At 39.2% G+C, this 22,172-nt stretch overlaps 1 protein-coding gene across 4 annotated transcripts in view; it reads right to left on the bottom strand.

Moving 5' to 3' along the window:
• tei (irregular chiasm C-roughest protein teiresias) overlaps nucleotides 1-22,172 on the bottom strand; it is a 289,615-nt gene that overhangs the window by 72,860 nt on the left and 194,583 nt on the right. For all 4 annotated transcript variants that reach the window (XM_087342789.1, XM_022079783.2, XM_022079785.1 and 1 more), the window contains 2 exons: nucleotides 18,340-18,657; nucleotides 236-358 (listed from right to left, as the gene is read on the bottom strand). In XM_087342789.1, coding sequence (XP_087198915.1) covers nucleotides 236-358; nucleotides 18,340-18,657 — 441 coding nt within the window. The remainder of the gene's footprint in view (nucleotides 1-235; nucleotides 359-18,339; nucleotides 18,658-22,172) is intronic.

Genomic DNA, 22,172 nt, shown 5'->3' with positions numbered 1-22,172 from the left:
TAAAACGACAGAAAACGTTTGCATACCAATAACAAGCTGGCTTTCTTTTGTGGTCTTTCATTCCGTACCACAGCGGAAAGGCCACGTCAACAAATAGTTAATCAAACCTTGACAGATAAACTCAGCTACAATAAATTTTCAGTTTAAATTAGCTTCAAGCAACATTGGGAATTACTTTGTGTTAATATACTGTTTATATTGGTTTTGTTAATGTAATAGTCGGCCCAGTTCTTACCTTTGACCCAAACAGGACTCGCAGGAGGGTTGGAATCCACATCACACTTCAAAGAGACGGGAATGCCTTCTCTCAGAGGGAATCCAAATCCAGGAACACGACTGATGGCAAACGATGGACTATCTGCAAATTGGAAAATAAAACATCGCATCATATGAACTGGAGGAAGGTATACTTATATGACAGAGCACTTCAGCTTTAGACAACTCCCCTGCTAAAGACGTGGTATCAATAAATTTCTATTGTCATTCTATAAAGTAATCATTAGGACATGAATGCACTTTTCTAAAACTAAACAATGTACACTTACCAGTCAATAAACGATAATTTTAATGAGGATTTGTAACACTTCTTTTTGAACCTTAAAACTGTGTTCTCATATTTGCTAAAAATAGCCATTACCTGAAAATAATTCCAGTCTATAACAAATCAACATCTCAAAGTACATTAAATAAATCAGATACTATTTTACACATAGACAATAAAATGTATTAGGCTTAAAAAATAAAATTATTATTAGTTTACAGTGGCAATTTCACATATTACAAGTTTTGTGAAAGATTTGAGGTTTTCACAGCGGTGAGTATGAAGATTTCTGTCTTCTGGGTTGTTGCGCTGTGTAGTCTGGTCGATGTTTACCGACGTTTCAGAGGTCATACTGCCTCCGTCATCAGGGCGATGAGTATGAAGATTTCTGTCTTCTGGGTTGTTGCGCTGTGTAGTCTGGTCGATGTTAACCAACGTTTCAGAGGTCATACTGCCTCCATCATCAGGGCGATGAGTATGAAGATTTCTGTCTTCTGGGTTGTTGCGCTGTGTAGTCTGGTCGATGTTAACCAACGTTTCAGAGGTCATACTGCCTCCGTCATCAGGGCGATGAGAATGAAGTTTCTGTCTTCTGGGTTGTTGCGCTGTGTAGTCTGGTCGATGTTAACCAACGTTTCTGAGGTCATACTGCCTCCATCATCAGGACGATGAATGTGCCACATAGCGCAACAACCCAGAAGACAGAAATCTTCACCACAATTTTTGGTTGCAGGCAAATTTCTTCTTTGATTGGTTATTTCGAGACGCTGTATTGATTTTAGAAACTGTTTACCGTCAAATGAACCGACTATACGCAGTTAAAAGCGGACTGAATAGAAGCGGTTGCAGAATATTTAAAAGTATCATCATCATTTATGTCCGTGACCATTTCAGAAACAATGAAGAATATCAGGGTCTATGTTAACTGATGCGTCGATGCGGTTTGTTGTGACATGTACCGGCAACCAAGACCCATAGCGCGCTGCTCTCTCATTTGCAAGCAAGCGGCTTATTCCGACCCAGCCGTGGCACAGTACTTTCATCCGACATTGCTTTCAATTGAATTCGTGCAGTTGGACCGGGTGGAATTTACTGCAGAGAGGGGTTCAGAACCACGTGTGCAGCCCATTACACTTTGTGACCTCTAAAAATAACTGGCATCCACCAAAGTACTTGAAGTGATCCCACCAATCACAATCACAGCAATTGAAGTAGAACAAACAGACAAGCCACGCCCACTCTCTCCCGCTCTCTTACTGATTAAGTCTCCGACTGTAAACAGTCATTGTTTTTTCTGTTGATAGTTTTCCAAACGCTTGTAACTGTAGCTGTCTTCTGGGTTGTTGCGCCATGTACTCTGTTGGAGTTTTCGACGTTTCAAACGTGTTTGCGGCCTCCATCATCAGGGCGATTAGCCCTAATAAAGGAGGCAGCAAGAACCTTTGAAACGTCGGTAAACGTCTACAGACTACACGGCGCAAAAACCCACAAGACAGAAATCTTTATGCTCGCCGTCTTGAGGACTTCAAACCTCATCTTAAAACTACTGTGTTGTTCTTCTGGGTTTTGTGCCGCGTAAACTATTCGGCGCCAAAAACCCAGAACATCGTGTTCGTCCTCACCGCTGTGAAAATATTAAATCTCACATTTGAAACTAATTAATAAATTCAATATTACATCACAATTTTAAACTTTATTGGTGCGAGTCCTAGCTATTCAGCGTCGCGTTTGTGAACTTATCCATGATATCGTCAAGATTTAAAAATGTGATCAAGGTTTGACAAGTAGCTTCCGGTTTACGGAGAATTAACCAAGATAACCTCAGCGCCAGCAGCCACCATTCACCGTTTGTTTGGGATTTATAGCTAACAAGCCCTGAAATATAGTTTAAACTCAGGCAATGGTGTTATTTTATACAGAAATAAAACAAATGTGGATTAGGGATAAAGTCGACGAACCATAAGGATGTTTGGCAGTAAATAAGGCGTTTAACCCCCATTCGAGGTCTGGAAATGCCAAATGGGCTTAGTGCCAAATGCTCAAAAATGATTTACTGCGTAATTAATGCCTTAGCCAACAGTGAGCACAACGATTCGTAAACTAGTAAAATGGAAATACAGACTCTGGAACGTATCTGCTAATAAACTTGGCTATAGGTCATTCAGCTTTCAATATACAGAATGGTTATAAAAGAATTACTATTGCTAATGATCATTACGAAATTTATACTACAATTACGTACACCTTTGGTCAAGAATTTAGAATTTAACTGTTCAATTGCACATAAAGAAAAATATATTGGTCCTCGACTACTTGATATTCTTATTTGTGGTTTATTTAACGACGCTGTCAGTAAGTCAGACTTATAGTTTATAGAGAAAACAACAGGAAAGGAATCTCCAGAGTATCATAATTATATTCTTCGTAAAGAACTACCCCATCGTTTTAAGTAAACAAATACATGATTCTACTGTTAACAGCATAATTTCAAAACTCCTTGACAGCAGACATATCTTATCACAACAAAATCCATTCTTGCTGTGCCAACTTTGAACAATTCCCTGAATGTACCTGTAAATTTCCGACACATTCACGCCGTAGCTATAGGAACCGCATCGCGCACGCTATAACGCGAAGCAAATTCCAGAAATATGATCAATTCAATTTCAAGAAGGAAATACGATATGGCTACAGCCTGACAGGCAACTCTTGAGTTGGGCCAGATGTTAGAAACCACCTCTCTTTCTCGCTCGCTCTCTCTCTCTCTGCAAATTCATTATTTAAGAGGATGCTGTCCTGCACGGGGCACCAATTTGCTTATACTGATGGTAGCTTAGCCCAAGAAGCGCAATTGTTGAGGCCGCTTAAACACCGATATCACGATATAGAATTTGATGTTTACACGGCGGTGAGTCTGTACATGGCTGTCTTCTGGGTTGTTGTTCCATGTAGTCTGGTAGAGGTTTACCGAAGTTTCAGAGGTCCGTGAAGCCTCCATCATCAGGACTGTCGGAAGGGGGGGCCGCGTCGAATGTTGAGATTTTTTTCAACGTTTCGACAAACAATGAAGTTGCCATCTTCAGGGCGAATGTTTGACCAATCATCGACAAGGGTGTGAAAATAAGCGGTCGGACGTCTTTTAACAAAATCACAAACGTAGTGAGACATACCCAGGAACATCCGCTTTGTGGTGTCTGCTGCAATTACGTTACCGTTCTCGGTCATGTGGAAACATGATCCAGGTATGAAGATTTCTGTCTTCTGGGTCATCAGGACGATTCATCGCCCTGATGACGGAGGCAGTATGACCTCAGAAATGTTGGTAAACATCGACCAGACTACACAGCGCAACAACCCAGAAGACAGAAATCTTCATACTCATCGCCCTGATGACGGAGGCAGTATGACCTCTGAAACGTTGGTAAACATCGACCAGACTACACAGCGCAACAACCCAGAAGACAGAAATCTTCATACTCACCGCTGTGAAAACCTCAAATCTTACATGATCCCAGTACTTTAAAGAAATCAGAAAGGGAAGCCAAAAGAAACAATTCTCCAGACATAGCTTGAATCTCAATTTATGTCGAAATGGAAGATGAACTGTTTCTTCGGTGGAGACGCCTGATCGGAATAAAACCCACGCGTAATAGATTCACTTGCACCATCCACGGAATAAGCAAACGAGACCGACGAGGCAGAGGAGAACCGAAGTGCCCAGATTCATCTGAGGACAGTGCACGATACTCAGTCCATCAGATTCCATAGTAAGTGAACTTGCAGGTTCTCAAGACAGCGAGTATAAGATGTCTTCTGGGATGTTCCGCTATGTAGTCTCGTAGTAACTGGCCGACGTTTCAGAGATGCTTATTGCTTCCACGATCAGATCATCAGACCACGCTCACATGTTACTCAATTTGTTTACAAATTTGTCGATTTATTTTTATTAACTACTCAGTTCAAATAAAATATTTAAATATAATATAAAACGATGCATACAAACAAAACTGTTTAAACTTGTTTTGCTTGTATGCATGATTTTATATATTTAGATAACACTGCACGGTATGCAAGGTTTTAAGATTAAAATATTTAACTTCGGCAGCGGTAAATATTTAAAAAAGAACGTGGACCTCAAAAACACATAAACGAGCCTCGGGTTAGGAGACCTATGCTACATGAATTGCATTAATATTTATTCAGCGAATGACGTTTTCTACATATGAGAAGCGTACTCATATTTACACAGGCTTTTAAACTTACGAGTATGTATCTTAGCCAGCTTAAATGGATATCGGGGGATCTTTCCAAGGGGGTAAAGCAGTGACGGGGTGTAAAGCTGACCATCAGCTACATACAATGCAGAAGTAAAAAACGAGTAGAGTTGTACCTTCACACGTCTTCAGGGACATAACTGTGTTAGCCTACATCGCAACACGAATAATAAATTTGTCTGTTCCGTACGAATGGAAATCCTTTGATACTTCGCAACCGAAGGTTGGACAAAGTCTGACAGCACAGACGCATACTACAAATTGGAAACTGCAAGTGACCAAGACTTTGTCTCCCTAGGCCATCACGAATTGGTTATTTCTGAATTATACACATCACGAGCCACTGAACCATGAAATAAGGGAACTGATCAGGTGGATAACCTAGATAAATCAGAGTACGAATGTAAATCATGCATACAATTAATTATCCAACCTAGTTATTCCGAAATAGTGATTAACATCTGATAATGGCGAACTATATTACGAACGTCAACGAAAAGTAAATCTGTATTAATTATTGTCTGCATTCAGAACGCTGATTCTACTTCAATTGCATCTTCTCCTGGTCCAAAAGTACTGAATATTTTCATTAATTTCATAAAAATGCTCAGAAGAAGGTTTTATATTGCAGCGTACAGCGTTTAAACTGCATGAATTCTACTTATTTTACATCATGTTTTTTTTAACAAGATAACACTCGATTGGTGCAAAGCCATTTTCGGTCAGAATTTTTCTTCTTATAATTACATTGATCCTTAACAATGTTACAACCAAATGACGAGTTTTCATTTAATTTCTTGGTACAATCACCATGCTACTAGACGCCACTCATCGGTTTAACAAATTATCATCGTACAATCAATAATATCGTGGTTGTGCGAAAACTTGAGGTGGTAGAATGCTAGCAGATTTACCAACGCTTAATAAAAGTGTTGAAATTCTGACTGCTAGTATATACTGGGGGTCCCATAAGTCCAGCATCATATGAAAAATTCATATTTTTCTATTTCTACAAACCATAATTCATGTTATTCTACTTCTACAAACCATAATTCATGTTCTTCTACTTCTATAAACCATAATTCATGTTCTTCTACTTCTATAAACCATAATTCATGTTCTTCTACTTCTATAAACCATAATTCATTTTCTTCTATTTCTATAAACCATAATTCATATGTTTTTTATTTTTACAGGCCACAATGTCTCTGAGCAAGGAAAAACAAACAAAAATAATTCTACTCATAGGAAATCGGAGTCAAAGAGAGGCCCCTGCTGAATTTAACAGACTGTATCCAGACCGCGAGCCAATAACACAGAATTGTGTTAGCAAACTTGTTGCAAAATTTAAGGAAACAGGATCCATAGAAGAAAAAACCACGCAGTGGACCTTAAAGGAGATCCACTGGAAATTAGGAGTGTTGAACATCTGCGGCAGCGCTTTATTGAGGGATGTAACACCATTACTCCTCATATCATTCACCATGTGTTTGATGACTGGGTATCACGTCTGAATTTGTGTATTGAGAACAATGGTGAACATGTCGAGGATGTTCTGTGAATAAAAGCTTTTATTTTGGCTCTTTTAAAGTATTTTTCCTATGATACTAGACTTACGGGACAAACTGTATTAAGAAAAACATGCAGAAGAAATCTTTACTCTCGTAGTGGAAATTCCACACATAAATGGATAAATGTGTATAATAATTTATAGTTCTTAACAGCCTCACCGTGTATATTAAAGATATTAAAGGGTTTCAAAAAAATTATGAGTCATAATAAATTCTTTCCACAACTTCCTGTTCAAAACAGTAGCTCTAAAATATAACTCCAGTGCAACATTACTAGAAAGTAATTGACTTTTCTCCAGATTGTACAATAAGTTTGGTGTGCTTTCTTAAGCAACTTCTGGAGCAATTCAATTCAAGATTACCAACAGCTGAATTGTTAGGTGAATAACACTGGTGCCTCTTGACGTATTTTCTGTGCAACAAAACAGAATGCCGTAACATTTATACTGCTTCGTCACTGACTCCCAAAACTGAGCGAATTTTACAGCAGAAAAGAAGGTCTTTGAAGAACTTCAGGCGCATATTTCACATTAAATGTTGATGACTACAAAATAAAATTTATATAATTTAGTAATAAGTTTATTGTAAAATTTCCTATAGTGTATATTTCGGAAACGTTTAAGTGCATTGTTTCACACACCACGAAGTTTGCACACGCGTAGACTTTCACCGACAAGATCCTCAGCTTAGACACTAACACTCGAAGGACATAAATACAATAGTTCCCCATGTGCAGTGCAAACTCTGTAACATATTATCGTTTCAGTGTATCTTGACTACTGAAATCAGTATGATGAAACTTTTTCAACAGAACTGCCAGCGGTCTCAACTCGAAACATTTATAATTAATGTGGCTGACGGAATGAAAGGTTTGCGGCCACAGTTTTAATCATGCATGATTCGTAGCTTATCTGGTTCATATTAGCAAGAAAAGAGAAGTTTCAAACACACAGAAGCACTGACTTCTCAGATATAAAATATTTATACCTTACACTTCTACAGCAAGGGGGATAACAGATTGAAGGCGTTTGAGAATGAAGCGCTGCTCTGAGGGAAATGTTGAGAAATAAGGGAGAAGGCAACAGTGGAATGAATAGAACTGGACAGTAAAGTTCCTTATAATTTACACTCTTTTTAATTCAGCTGTCACAGTGTAAACGCCCTGGCCTATTCTAACAAAAGACTAATTATGAAAAAGAATCCTTTAAAACGCTGGTATGATTTCTACGGCAGGTGATCAGTCATTGTTAAGGAATCTTTCTACATAGAAAACGTGGACGTACATCAATACCCGTGCGGGATTTCACTACGAGATCCCACACATCGTGATCTATTTATGGGTGCTGCCGGTAGCTCAGAGAATTTTACGCCAAATGATGGGATTATCAGTGAATAATGATTTGGAAATGACGCGAATGGAAACGGCGTTTGTATTATCCAAGAATTTGCCTGGAGAGTCTGAAAAAGAGCCTGGGGAAGTTCAGTTGCTGGAACACTCGAAGACTAAACGACCACTGTGACTGGTGCAGTTGTTCTGGATCACATGACACTGTTAGGTCAAATGAAAAGATATGGGATGAACATGTTACACTCATCAGAATCAAGAAATTATTGTTATCATTTTGGTTAAAAATTTGACAGGATGAGGGAGCAATTTGGGAGATTTAAGTGTAGATATCAGAAGAGCATAAAATTTCAATTATTTCTTTCGTTTATAGATGCTTATTAAATTACGTATTTAATGCTTTCATATTTTCGTTCTTCCAGTGTCTCGAAGGATGTACTGACAGAAATGCAAAGACAGGTATATTATTGTGTGCAGACTTCTTTTACCTTAGATTTTACGGATTTGGAATTCTGACATTTTCTGATACAAAATTAATGTTCGTACAACGACAGCGGATGCAAAGTTTAGAAACTCTACACAAGCTCCGACAACAGAGACTGCGGTACCCTTTCTCTCGATCATTCTCTCAGTCTCCTTCCTTACACGCACAAATTCATAATGGCATTTTTATACTAACTACATATCACATATAAATTTCAACAGTCACAGACAATCCTTTAATTGTGTCATAAATATGCATCAGCTTCATAGCGACTGCCATTAATTTATTTGTGTTAGCTGCAATGATATTCTTCATTTTAAGATTCAGTCAGACTTTAAGAAAGGTTTGTTTTCAAAATCTCGAAGCAGCAGAGTTTCTTCTTTACACCCTGCTCTCGTCTGTCTCTTCTGTGATACAATTACGTAAACACTAAGTTATCTATTTTCACAAAATTTAGCATGGAAAGCATTCCATTAGAAACAATCTCATATCGGCAAATCTCCTATCTTTCGACAATCATTCTCATACGGAGATCGTCCGAAACTGTAAGGTATGAATAACGAAAAGAGCTTTTATATGAAGATCTTTGAATAATGCAATAACCCTGGTTATCATGGTAAATTGATAGTAATACAGGATATACACAAAAGAATGGTGCGGTTTCAAAAGTTGATAAAAAAATTATTTCTCAACTGACGGTGTATGTTGTGCCCGTGTAAGGTGAGAAATAATTTTTTTATTAACTTTTGAAACCGCACCATTCTTTTGTGTATACCCTGTACAAAAGGAGCTTAGCAACCATTTAAAAATCTTCGTCTGATGGCGACGTTTAATTAATAATCGAAAACTGATGCGTAAAATTTATCTTGTGAATTGTCACACAAACGAATATGTCAACAAGAAATAAAGGGTACAATGGGTTTTAATCTTTCGGAACCGTAAAATACACAGGTTGCGTCCTAATGGTGGGAAGTTCACTGTTTACAGAGATGGTGAACAGATGCAAAGAAACAGCGTTAAAACTTCAATAGATGTGTGATCTACATCAATTAATATCGGTGTGGAAACGGGACAGAATATTGAGGAATCAAGATCTATCCTATGTAGGAACCACCCTGAAGTAAGTATTGACCAATGAAAACATGGAGAAATTCAGAAACTTCATTTTCTTGATACACAAAAAGGAAACAGGTAGTAATTACCTTTCATTCGAAATTCTAAAAAAAGAACGTAGAAAGAAAGAAAGAAAGAAAGAAAAAGCAAATACCAGCTCTTAACAGAACAAAGAAATTTCTGTTCTGTGCCAACATGTACATCGTAAGACGAATATACAACATTTGAGGTGTACGAGAGCTTACGTTCTTGTTTGTGCCAGTGTGATCGAGTTAACACGTCTGTGTGACGCCAGCGATTCTCTGCTCTATTTGCTGAACTTCCGTTCCCGGTTAAACAAGATCTCTAATGAAGACTTACAAGAGCCCCTCGTTCATTTAGATATGCATTACAAGAGGCGACTCAAACACACATGCAGAAGTGCTTGCATATTCAATTGGAACATCCCATTCAAATATTTGACTACAGCTTTGTTACTCTGACGTAACGAACGATGCAATAAAAATGGATTTCAATTTAACCATGTTTGCCTTATCCACTTCACTTCATGCGCCCGTATAAATTGCGCATTTGGTAGCTGAAGACACTTCGGCCCACATGTGGACTAGGAAGTTGCTTTCTGGGTCAGCACACTCTCATCCCTCTAGGCAAGCAAGGGTGTCTAGAGCAGGTTTCTTGAACTAGAATCTCTCTGTTAAGTTTCATAGCGAGCCCATCACTTACTCTGAAATTTACTCTGCCAGTGTCACAATGTCCGTATCTTCCGATGTCTGAATGTCTACACGTTGAATGTTGCTATTATAGCGCCGATTATTATTAAAATTATTGTAATTATTTTACAAGAACTGTAGAGAGACATATTTACTTAGGTTAGTTTGTATAACTTCGGCTTTCGGGGATAAGCGAAGAAGGTAAGACAAATGTCAAAGGCTCTCCAACTTTTCGGAAGCACTGAAGTTGCCATCATCAGAGTGGATGTCTGGGGGGGGGGGGGGGGGAGTTGAGGAATAGCTTGTACAGTTGTGGAAATAAACAATGAGTAGGACGTTAAGAACGTGTTTAGACGAACAGAGAACTGCGGTGCTGCCCGACAGGGACCGATCACGAGGTACAGTAGCGATATCATTGTTAAGAGAAGTGACTCCTTTCTTTTTAATTTCCTACAAATAAGGGTTTCATTACGTAAAATTTAGGAAGATATGCCTGTAATAGCAAAGTTGAATGTGTCACGCAATTTAAATTGTTAGCACAAAGAAAATAGATACGAACGGACATCTGGACATCATGATGCAATAAGCCCATACGGCCAATGAAAGTGGGCTGATAATTTTAATTACGAAGAAAGAAAGCCACGATAGTAGTTATTAACTGCGTCGAAGTGTTCTATTTTAGTAGACAATGAAATTGAAGCGCTGTCCCCAAGTAAAGAAACGACGGCTTTACGCATTATTAGAAACTTGTATGGTCGCCTGGCAACCAGAACGGAGACACAGAAAGAAAGAATAAAAAGATCTTATTTATATGACAGATTACCAAAACTGCACCTTACTGATACATTAACGATGTTCATTTCTCATATTTACCTTCAATATTTTCGTGATGTATAAAGATGTTGTTCTTGTTGTGATTTTCGAAAATAATTTCAGAACTACTTCGAAATATCGAGGATCTGCAATGTTTAATGAAGTACGACTTCAAGCCGGTGTTCTATGGAGGAGGAACAGAAGAAGACGATTTCCGTCTAGCTACAATCATTAAACAGCTGCTCCTCGCTCATCACTCTGTGGTGGGAAAACATCAAGTTTGTTGAAGACGTGGATCTGCGGTGGGTCTGAGGGTTCCGTCCCGGAAGACAGACAAGGAGTGTGAGGTCGGTAGAATCCATTCAGGGTAAGGGCGGGTTGAAGTTACGGTGGTTCCATTACTCCAAAGTCTTTCAAGAAGGAAACAGAAAACTTCTCAGGTTAAAAAATAGTGAGAGTTCCAACAAGTGGTAGAAATTACAACGCTGAACTTCGCTTACCTCCTACTAAATTAGTCTTTATGACGCGGTGACATTCCTGTGAATGCTATTTCTTCTTTTAAGACTGAAAATTTCTCTGGAGCGGCTAGCGAGTCCCTCCCACAACCGCCACACTTTTTTCTATACTTTTAATAGCAGCGTGCCCGCTCACAGTGTTACAGCAAGGAAATCAGACAGACGCTTACATTTCTTATGAAATATTATTGCCTGAAAATATGACCTTTCGGTATGCATCGATGAATATTATAAACAAAAATATTCGTACAGTCAACATTTTAAACAAGGACTCGGATACAGATCGAATCCAGGAAAAAGTTTCAGGTTTATGGCCTTGTTTGTGTAATCTCTCCTTTCTAAATAAAAAGTTTTGGTCTTGGCGCTGTTTTATCATTTTGCTTAGTTTTTGAGTTACAGAAACCACCCTCTATGGTACTACAACTATGGGTAATTTTTAGCAGTTTTGGCCTTTCTTAAACATCTTTCAGATTCCAAAGAATAATCATGCCAAGTTTAGCGTAAAATAGTGTATTCGTTTTCGAGCTATAAGCGAACATATTTGCACAGAATTTCAATTTCAATACATGACTTAACGGTATGATGAAGTCGCTGACAGCGCTGACCGTTCCGTCTGCGGGGTGAATGGTCTGTGACACACAATGATCCACGGAACACAGAACTTTGCTGGCTTTCTTTCTGTTATTCTGCTGTGGCAGATGCGACGTGGTTATCTGATCGCCTACGCTACAAGTCCTACGGATTACGGGTGAAAATTTAGAGGAGACCGAATCTCGAATCGGATTGTAGCGCGTCAGATCGAACAACGGAGAGCGTAATAAATACTTCTTGGAGAATAGAAAAATGGCTGTATTCTGGGTTGTTGCGCCGTGTAGTTGTAGATGTTCGCCCTGGTGATGGAGGCAGCAAGGACTTCTGAAACGTCGATAAACTTCTAACAGACGACACGGCGCAACAGCCTAGAAGAAAGCCATCTTCAGACTCACCACAGCGAAAACCTCAAATCCTACACTTCTTAGAGAATGCTAAACGACAAATTCTAGAACGACTGGTTTACATCCTGAAGATCTGGGATATATCCACACGCGTTTCGCTGTTCCGACTAGTTTTACCTACTGTATTTTATTAAGCCAGTCCTCATATTCTTTTGACGTGTGACAGAATGCTTTTATCGATACTCTGTAGCAAAAAAGGTGTCGGTGACATTTGCATGAAGAAAAAAATTATTTATTTCCTTGCAGTGCACTGAAATGTTTTTGAGGAAAGAAGCATGATAAATAATAACTACCCTTTACATAAACAATAATTTTTGGCAACACCTTTGCCTTTGATTTAAAGATTTAAAAAAAATACAATTGTTCTTGAGTGATGTACCCAAATTTCATGGAAGCACGAAAAGAGTATACGAGGCCAAATATTATTTAAAAAACTGAAAACACATTAAGTTTCCAAATTGTACGATGACCATGATTCGATTTGGTTAGACTACCACCCAAACATTAGCGACCTTCAAGATTAATGATTAAACCTAATTAATCAACAAACAGGCACTGTGTAAACAGAAAGCGAAGGTTTAACACGGCTGTTGCTAAACGTTTCGAAACACAGGCATTTTAACGTTAAGTTGTCTTACACATAAGAGCAGTTCCCAAGGAGAGCCAACCCTTTTCGGCTGTTCGCTGCTACTTATTTCATATATCCACAGCTATCTTTCATTTCTCGAGACCATATCCTCTTTGAGTTACCAATGAAATTTTAAAGTAGTTTCATGTTTAAACGCACTACACAGTAATCAGGAGACACTCGAAATGAAGTTAGTGCGACACAGCTTTAGCACAAATTGCTAGAATTTCTACATTGGATTAGATTTTCGGATTAAGACTTGACTTCCTTTACATTGAAGATGATTCTGAATTTCTGCTCGCCATCTCACAAAAATAACTCTCCTCAGACGAACACACCACTGCAGTTTGCAAGCAGTGCTAACAGTTAAAGCAAATCAATGTCAAAATGTCAGAGTATGGCTGGCTCAGGAGTGTAGCACATAACAGTGTACACTCTGTCTTTAATCCGCGCTATTTAATAAACGAACATCAATTATACTGTAATATATTCACGGCTTTTATGTGGCAAGCAAATTATCAATATCCATAGCAGTCCATTAGGAGAATCTCTGCAGCACACAATGTGTGTTTTAGTTCAGAATTACTAGGCTTAAATTAATGTAAATGTTTGGAAACCGATATGAATGAACTTGGTAAAAGCGGATCCGTACACAAATCGGTTATGTGACGATCCGACTGCTGTACACCTCTGACAACTAATGCATGGAGCACATTATTTATTTAGAAGCTGATAGTAGCTCAGCTAGGCAAGACGTTACCGAATTTTATGAGATCAGAGGGCTCATTACCGTATTCCTCGCAGCCTGACAGTGGACCCTATTTCGAGGAAGCTGAAACCTATCAATATTTTGACATCAGATTTCGAATGTAGGATTTTTGGTTTAACGGAGGTGAGTCTGTCGATGGCTGTCTTCTTGGACAGCAAGGACCTCTGAAACGTACGTAAACTTTTACCAGACTACAGGGCGCAACAACCCAGAGGAAAGCAATCATCATATTTCAAAGTTCATTTCAATACCATTTTCATATCTAAGCGCTGACTTTACAAGTCGCTTCATCCTTTAAACTTTTCCGACTAAAACGTAAGCGCTTCTTAACATCACGCCTCTTTGAACTCAATTAATTATTAAGATTAATATAGTTGTGGCGCCAATTAACAGGAATCTTGAATATGAAGCCCGTGTATCCTCTTATTTTTCTCGTTTTACACTGCGTTTTATCAGTAACTTTATGTCTAATGTATTAGCTTCGTAAAATCTATTTAATTAAGTAATTTAACTGTAACACAAATTCTAAATATGTTTCAATCTTCGTCTTCCGAATTCCGATGTGTGTTGTGCGGTTCTGTGGGTAGCTGCCGATGTTTCAGAGGAATGTGTCGCCACTTCCACTCTGAAAACAGAGGTCATGCATCCCACACGGTGTCACAACCCAAAACGCCAAGATCGAAATTCACAGCTAAGATAACCGGCGTTCATCTAATACTACAAATCTCGCCAACTCTTCACGCTTGTAACCTGTGCAATGGATTTCTTCTCTCTGTGATCGCACGCGAACACACACTGCTTTCGTCGTGGGTTATCGGCATTCTGACAGTGGCCTCGACCCCACGAGCAGCTTGTGCATAGTAAACAACTCTGCATCAGCCATCTCGAACGCTGAGCAACGGTTATCGGGTTTCGCCCCAACCTGATCAATCACTCGAGATATTGAATTATATCGTCTGTTTCCAAGATCATGTCTCCACTGTTGGAAGGTCACGTGATACCTCAGCATCCTTTCAATCACACACAAGACAGTGCTTTCAGTTGTAAAGGCAAGGGACTTCCCGTTTCTGCCACAAGACTACTGTAATATGGATAGCAGACAAATCTGTCTGCAATCTTAACTGTTCAGCTTCACGCTCAGACCGGTTTAACCTGGGGAAAATATCCTGTTCTGATTTAATAAGAATGGGTGCAGTACCGGCTTTATGAAGAGACATAAGCTACGATGCAAAAGTATCATTTTAAAACCCATAATAGATCTTTAAGAACTTACAAAACTTAAAAATACCACTTATAGTTATTCCCAATTCAATTATTAGGTTTTCAATGGATCTTCATTGGTGACCACAGCAAATTTTGAAAATTGTCCCTCCCGTGAAACCTCACTATAAAATATGTTTCTTCAATCACTATGGGACCTCTGAGGATTAACACAACTCAGGGCCACAGAAAATCAAAATCTGACCTTGGTTAGGTGAGCGTCAGAGATGTTCTGGACGTGAAGGTAGGAGAAAAAACTTATTTCGGAATCGAATGCCGCTCGTCCAGCAAGCAGATGTCTAACTCAGCTGCTATGATTTTGGATGCGAATAATAGGATTTGATTAATTTTAAAACAAGAGTTCAAGAAATTATCAGGAAAATTAATTTTGTTGCTACATTTTTAAAATAAAAATTAATCAATGATTATCTCACTTGAGGAACAGCGTTGTGTTTTATATATAAAGGATTTATGCAGTAGCTTCGAATGACAGCATCAGTTATCAATATATGACTAGTTAACATCTGTCTGGTTGAAATAATTTCATTCATCAGCCATCGTCAATGCACTGTAAAGAGATTTTTTGTTTGTTTATTCAATTCGATGTTTCACCTGAATAGGTTATGGAGCTCCAAATAGTAAGATGATAATATTATGCATTGTGGCACCGTGTAAACTCATGGGCATGTAGCAACGTTTCGCTGCTTCCATCTTCAGGTCAGCCTACCTGTTGGGCCTCCTAGTTGATCTAGCCCCAGACCTGGATTTGGTATCGCTCAACTAAAAGACCCAACACATAGATTGTCTGTTCTCTTTCCCTCCCTTTTTTACCTGAAGATGGAAGCAGAATCCAGCTTCTGGTGTGTTGTAGTTTTATTATTTTATAACACAGACGATAAACAAAATTCGAAAAAAGAACAATTTCATGTAAGTAGTCGTATATCGGTATCCGAACAGTTCCCTTTTGCACCAGCGTCACATACTGTTCTTATGGAACAATGATGTAACAGGAGAGGAGAAGAAACAGTTCGGATGAGTTTGGAGTCAGAATTGTTTGGAAGTGACTTTGAGAAGTGCACGCGGAGAGAGGAGAGCGCGTCGTCACCAAGCAGTGCTGGATGCTGAGGACCTTCCCTTGGTGACTGACTATGACTTTCACTGCCATCTGCACCGAGCCCATCCACGTCACTTTCCTCCTACGAGAAGTTCTTACAGAGAATGAGGAAGGGGATTTGCTTCGGGAAAGTTTAAATTAAACCAGAGTTTAAATGGGGAAATGATGGCGTGTTTTTCTTTCTTTGCTGCTTGGCAGTTATAAGCTGAATGGGCTGAGGTAAAAGAGAAAAGATTTGGGGCGTTGTATAACAAATTTCCATTAGCAAAAGCTAACCATAAAATGTAGATATAATGCCGCTTCTGAAGTTTAGAGTGTAAGATTATTATTTGTTTTTTTATCTCGTTATTTCCTCAGTACAAAATACACTACTCAACCGGTTCAATGCTCACGACTCAAGTATGCATGACGTCTGCATAATCATTATTCCTTAAGATTTTCGGGTTTATTTTCCAATCCCCTATCCAGTATTAAGAAACTGCATATTGCTATTGTTCCCTATTTAAATACGTAGAAGAAAGTGTCATTTTAATAAATATATTATGGCGATGATGACGATGATAATGATAATGATGATAATAATACGAGGCGCGTCCACAAAGTAAGTTTCCCACTCGTCCCACAGTTAGCAAACCTTATATTGCGCGAAGCGACTGTGCGTACGTGATAGAGCAATGACGTAGCATGGCGCATGCACTAACGGCACTTCCCGCGTTCTCACAGTAGCATCGTTGCAGCTGTTGAAGATGGAGGTTCTTATTCCAGCTCCCGCCGACTGTGAAGTGCGGTCAGTGATAACGCTAGGCCGCACACGGCTCGACGGACAGCAAGTCTCCTGCAGGAGTTCAGCTGGGAGGTGTTAAATCATTCACCCTACAGCCCGGACCTCGCTCCCAGTGATTTCCATCTTTTCCTACACCTCAAGAAATTCCTGTCCGGTCAGCGTCAGCGTTTTGAGAATGAAAGAGAGGCGGAGATGGTTGTCACACAGTGGTTCCAATCCCAGGCGGCAGACTTCTACGACACAGGTATTCAAAAGTTTGTCCCACGGTATGACAAATGTCTCAATTCCGGTGGCGAATATGTTGAAAAATAGCTGGACACTTGCTGTATCTGTTGCAATAAATATTTCCATGAAATTGTGTTTTGTTTCTGTAAACGGCCCCAGGGAAACTTACTTTGTGGACGAGCCTCGTAGTAACATCGTCATCATCTCGTTACAACAGCCTATGATTTCCATTCATCCTCGTAAATTTTGGTTTATCTTCAGATCGGAGTTAGTCACGGCGGTGAAGAATTGATATTGGTCTTGGGTTATAATGTCGTCTGGACTTGGAGGTGGACACTAATGTTTCGGGGAAACATACTGCCTCCATCTTCAAGAATAAAACGAAGGATGCACATTCCTCCAAAAAACTGGTATCTACCTACAAGTTCACATCTCTCAACAGACAAGAAGTTCACGTCTCTGATTTGCCTTGTTTGCAAGTAAACTAATTTTCACACATCCTGTTCCACTCGCTTGTGTCTTCCTGAAACATCCTACATTTCGTATTTCATTACTTGAAGCTAACTCTCATCTAGCAACACACCGCCTTCTGGTAAATGAGTCGAATAAGATCTGCTTTCAAATAGTCTACTATCAGTTCCTTCGAAATCCTTACCGTGTCACCATTTACGAGCATCTTCCTGTTTCAGTCAATGGTCTATTTGTACGTATTTGTATGTAGCTGAAACGGGATTACTAAATAATCAAAGAATAATCACCATAATCTCTACCTGATTTTATTCCGCGCCAAACGATAACGAAGACAATATTTCAGAATTCATCTGAGGACAACAGCGAATCAAGTCCCTGAGATAAGATAATCCGCTTGGGCACGTTAGTTGCTTTACCAGTGAGCTAAAGTGATACACAGCAATGAAGGCGGTTGGCGACGTTGCCCTGGGAAGCAATTCTTTGCACACTTCAAATGCTTATACCTCACGAATCAGTGATCTTGCAACATCGTGGACTGGTATGCCAACCTATAATTCTCGATTGAATTAAATGAATAATTTATACACCAACTACATGCGCGAGAGTACAGCAAGAGACTGGTGCTGATTGGATGAAGAGGGCACGTGATAATAGACACGCAGAAGCGTCCAAAACTCTGTAGCCATTTTTTGTGTCGTTCAGTATAATTTACAGTTTGTGTACTCACATTGCACGTGCAACTTCAGTGACTGGTTGAGGGGGTGAGTGAGTGCCTGGTGCCTTGCCAGGCAAGTCACCGTGGAGTTATGGTGCGCCCTGAGCACGGTGGCCAGATGCGCCTCGCTGCTGTGTGCATGACTGCCGCCACTGGTGTTGAGACCCGGCGTGTGGTGAGGAATGAGAAGCCACGCGAGATTCGCGGGGGGATGACCGCCCTCTACAACGCAGCTCACCGCTAGCTCGGCGCCTTCCTTAACAGGCAGAAAAAGGTTTCCAGGGTCCAGTCGTCGCCCGTCCACTGCGAGGTACAGCGACCTTGGCGGTTCTACAACAAAAGACATGAAGTCGCATTTATTACAACTGGTGTCAGGATACCGCGGAGCTGATGGGAAATATCGTGTCGAGGCTCATTCTGAAAAGAGAAGGAAATGCCACGAGGAAAGAATATATACATTCAAAATGAAAGGAGAATGAAGAGAAAGAAAGGAAACAAGGAACAAATAAATAATTCCACCTAAGCATACGAATTCTCTACTTCGAAGTGTCACTACAGCTGAATCATACGTGTGGCTCACGGAGTACATTCGCATTGTGTCGTTGCGTGTTTGTTATTAGAATAAGGGCGTGAATGGAAGGATATCGTTTTGCTTTCCAAGCTTCTGGTTATGTAAGAATAAGTTTTTAAAACTTCTCTCTACAGGAATGGGCGCCTATGATTCTTTGTTTAGTTACATAAATGTAAGGTGTAAAAAATATTCTCGGAGATACAGTGGATTTGAGATAAAAAGAACAAAATTAGTTTTTGAGAAAGCGGAAGGCAATGCCGGCCATTATACGACATAACCGCCATCTTTCAGACATATCCGGCCGGTTCACCTGTACATCTGGGCGGTTGTTACGCAAAAATTGTTGGCATTATCAGCCTCCGTCATTCGAACGTGATGTAAGTTATTGAGCCCCAGTAAATGTAATAATTTGTGCATGATTGAAGAACTTTAACATACAGTACTTTTAAAAACAGATATTAGCAAAACATACAGAATCGGCTGAAGAATGATTGTACTTCATTTCAACAAGCTGCATTCCTTCCCCGTTTGAAGGCATTGTCCCGGCATGCCACAATGTCACAGCTGCTCTCAGCTTTATCCTTTACGTTTATAATTCACCTTTTCATTTTATAATCACATTCGAGGAAAATAATCTCTCAACTATCAACATAATAAGCAATGTTGGTTCACTGTCTGGGTAGTTTGTGACCTTTTGCTGTTGGCAAGTGATTTTTGGCATTACGTGGTACTATTTATAAATATGTGTGTTATTACTGTCCCCATGTTACGATGATCACTCCCTGTTAAGAGATCTCGGGCTTTATGGGATAATATAACCACTGCCATTGTAATGCTGTTAAGGGGGACTTACATGTACGTGTATTACACAGTTACTATAACCTGAATACAAGATTAAATTTGAGGTTGCGGTACATGAAATCCTATTGTATTTTTAATGAAGAAAATATAAGAAATTATATTAATTCATATGTTAATCTTTATACTGATTTGTTATAATTTTAACAATTTTTTACACTTTCCCGCCATTCTAGAAAAACAATTTTCTAATAACCATCCTGAATACGACCCACTTGAGTTGAGAATATATTTCTTAAATTAACAGCCATTTATATTTTGATCCCGGATACTTGTATATTCAAAGACTTAAAGTCTTACAAATGGTCGAATTGAGGATACATATTAGGAAAATCAGCTACGTCTCATTTCGAAATTCCTAAAATAATAAACGTAGTACAAAGAGAATATTCTGTTTGTCGTATGTATTATTGACTTTCTTCTCATACGTCTTCCAGGAAAGATATATTATGCAACAGCAGACCACCATAATTTATCTCTGAAAGACAGGTGACAGATACTTGTCCTTTGCTTGTAATTCGCTATTTAAATGTACTACTTCAAGCAATTTCTTATTAGAAAGGATAGCTCCAGAATTTTTTACGTGTTATGACTTTCTGCAAAAGGAACTATAAAGGAGGAAATTTGTCTTCTGTAACTGTTGTAAAGAATTAATGTTAGAGCTTCATCACGCGACAAGATATACAGACTATAAAATATTCAGCAGTTGAAGGCAATACGCAACACAGCCCTAGGGCAGGAGTGATACAGCAGCAGAGCGGCGCTAAAACACTTTAGGAGCTGTTGCAGTATAAATTTCAAGAGGCAAACAACGGGGTACATCAAGACATTTTACACCTACCAGTGTTTTCTTTCTGTCGCAGCCGTTTAAAGAGGTACGATAAGGCAGAAACTGAGATTACAAAACAAATGCTACGCTGTCCTCCCGAGGCATCTATGTCCGTCTGCTACGAAATCGAAATCTTAACGTTTTCAGCGTGTTTAAGCGTCGACGTAAAACTAGAAAATTGTCAGTGAAAAATGTCAGGAAAATCTAAGGCAGCATTTAGAATACATTTTACTGAAAAGTGTAACAATGCATTATATAAACATTAAGATAATTTCTTACATTTGCTTAATTCTGAAAGATGCGAAGCATTAACACGTAAACATCCGATCATCGCCTTGATGATATAGGCAGCAAGGGCTCCTGAAACGTCGGTAAACTTTTACCAGACTACACGGCGCAACAACCCAGAAGACAGCCATCTTTAAAGCAACATTCTTTTGGGATAAAGCCTGCTGCCTTCATAGAATTGCTTAAAAATATCTAAAAAAAGTACCTAATTTGACATCCAGACGTGGATCCATATTGATTGCGAGTCGTTTGAAGGAAACCACGGGGCCATGAAATTGTTAGTGATTGCTATGTTTCTAGTGCTTTTCCCTACCACTAGGGTGGAATATCAGAAAACTTGCGCGTGAAAACAAAACGAGTAGCAGGAGGGAGAAGTGGAAGAAAATTGGAGAGTGTGCTCGTACGTTTGTTATCTCAAATTATTTTGAAACGAAACATTCCCCACTAACGTAAACAGAGTCGCTTCTGATTCAATACTGCAGTCACCAACCTGGAAAATTCATATATTGAGAGAGAAGAAAGAAACAAGTACAAGACACTTGGGTAAAGACGTTGGTATACAATGTCACTGATAATAAAGTAATTTCACATTTTCTCTCATTTCTAAGAACCACTGACGAAGGAAACTTTAATTTTGGATTCAATAAAATATATCACAAGAAAACAGTATACAGCAGAATCAGTTGAATTAAGAAACTAATAAACTCATATAGAGTAAATGATTTCTTTATCAAAGTATTTTGTGATTCACGTGGAATGTTTTTAATCTTCATGTTCTCTCGGACATCATACATGATTCCTTAAACCACATTCATGATAAACACAGGATTTAAGTTACCGTGGCCAATATTCTTTCTCTCCAGGTCTTTCGGCTCTCCTTTTATATGGGGGATGGACAATGGACCCGTCTACTAGACTGCATGGCGCAACAACCCAGATGACAGCAATCTTTTGGCAGTAACCGGTCGCGTATCGCAATGTTCCTCAAACATTTTTTATTTTATTTTTATCCACGGCACACCATGATTCGTCAAAGACACATGACGGCACTTCACAAAATCTCGCCTTACGAAAAGGGGGTAAGAAACTAAGCATGGCCATAAATATGAATCTACATACAAATACTTGCCCTATAAAAATGCAGGAATATGCAACCAAGACATTAAACACGTTAGGCCCCCCATACACACACAGTTTGGCCTTCCGATCGACCTTAAGACAAAACTATTGATGATAGAAGATAAAAACTGCCTTTTACTAACTGTAACGTGCGAACATGCAATTTCTGATAAAAATTCG

This window comes from Zootermopsis nevadensis, unplaced genomic scaffold (assembly GCF_977971745.1).
Source record: "Zootermopsis nevadensis isolate Lab colony 2312 unplaced genomic scaffold, Znev_1.0 Znev_ptg000004l, whole genome shotgun sequence".
Taxonomy (NCBI): Eukaryota; Metazoa; Arthropoda; class Insecta; order Blattodea; family Termopsidae; genus Zootermopsis; species Zootermopsis nevadensis.
The sequence above is the reverse complement of the archived record's forward strand: the minus strand, read 5'-3'. Positions and strand labels throughout refer to the sequence as shown.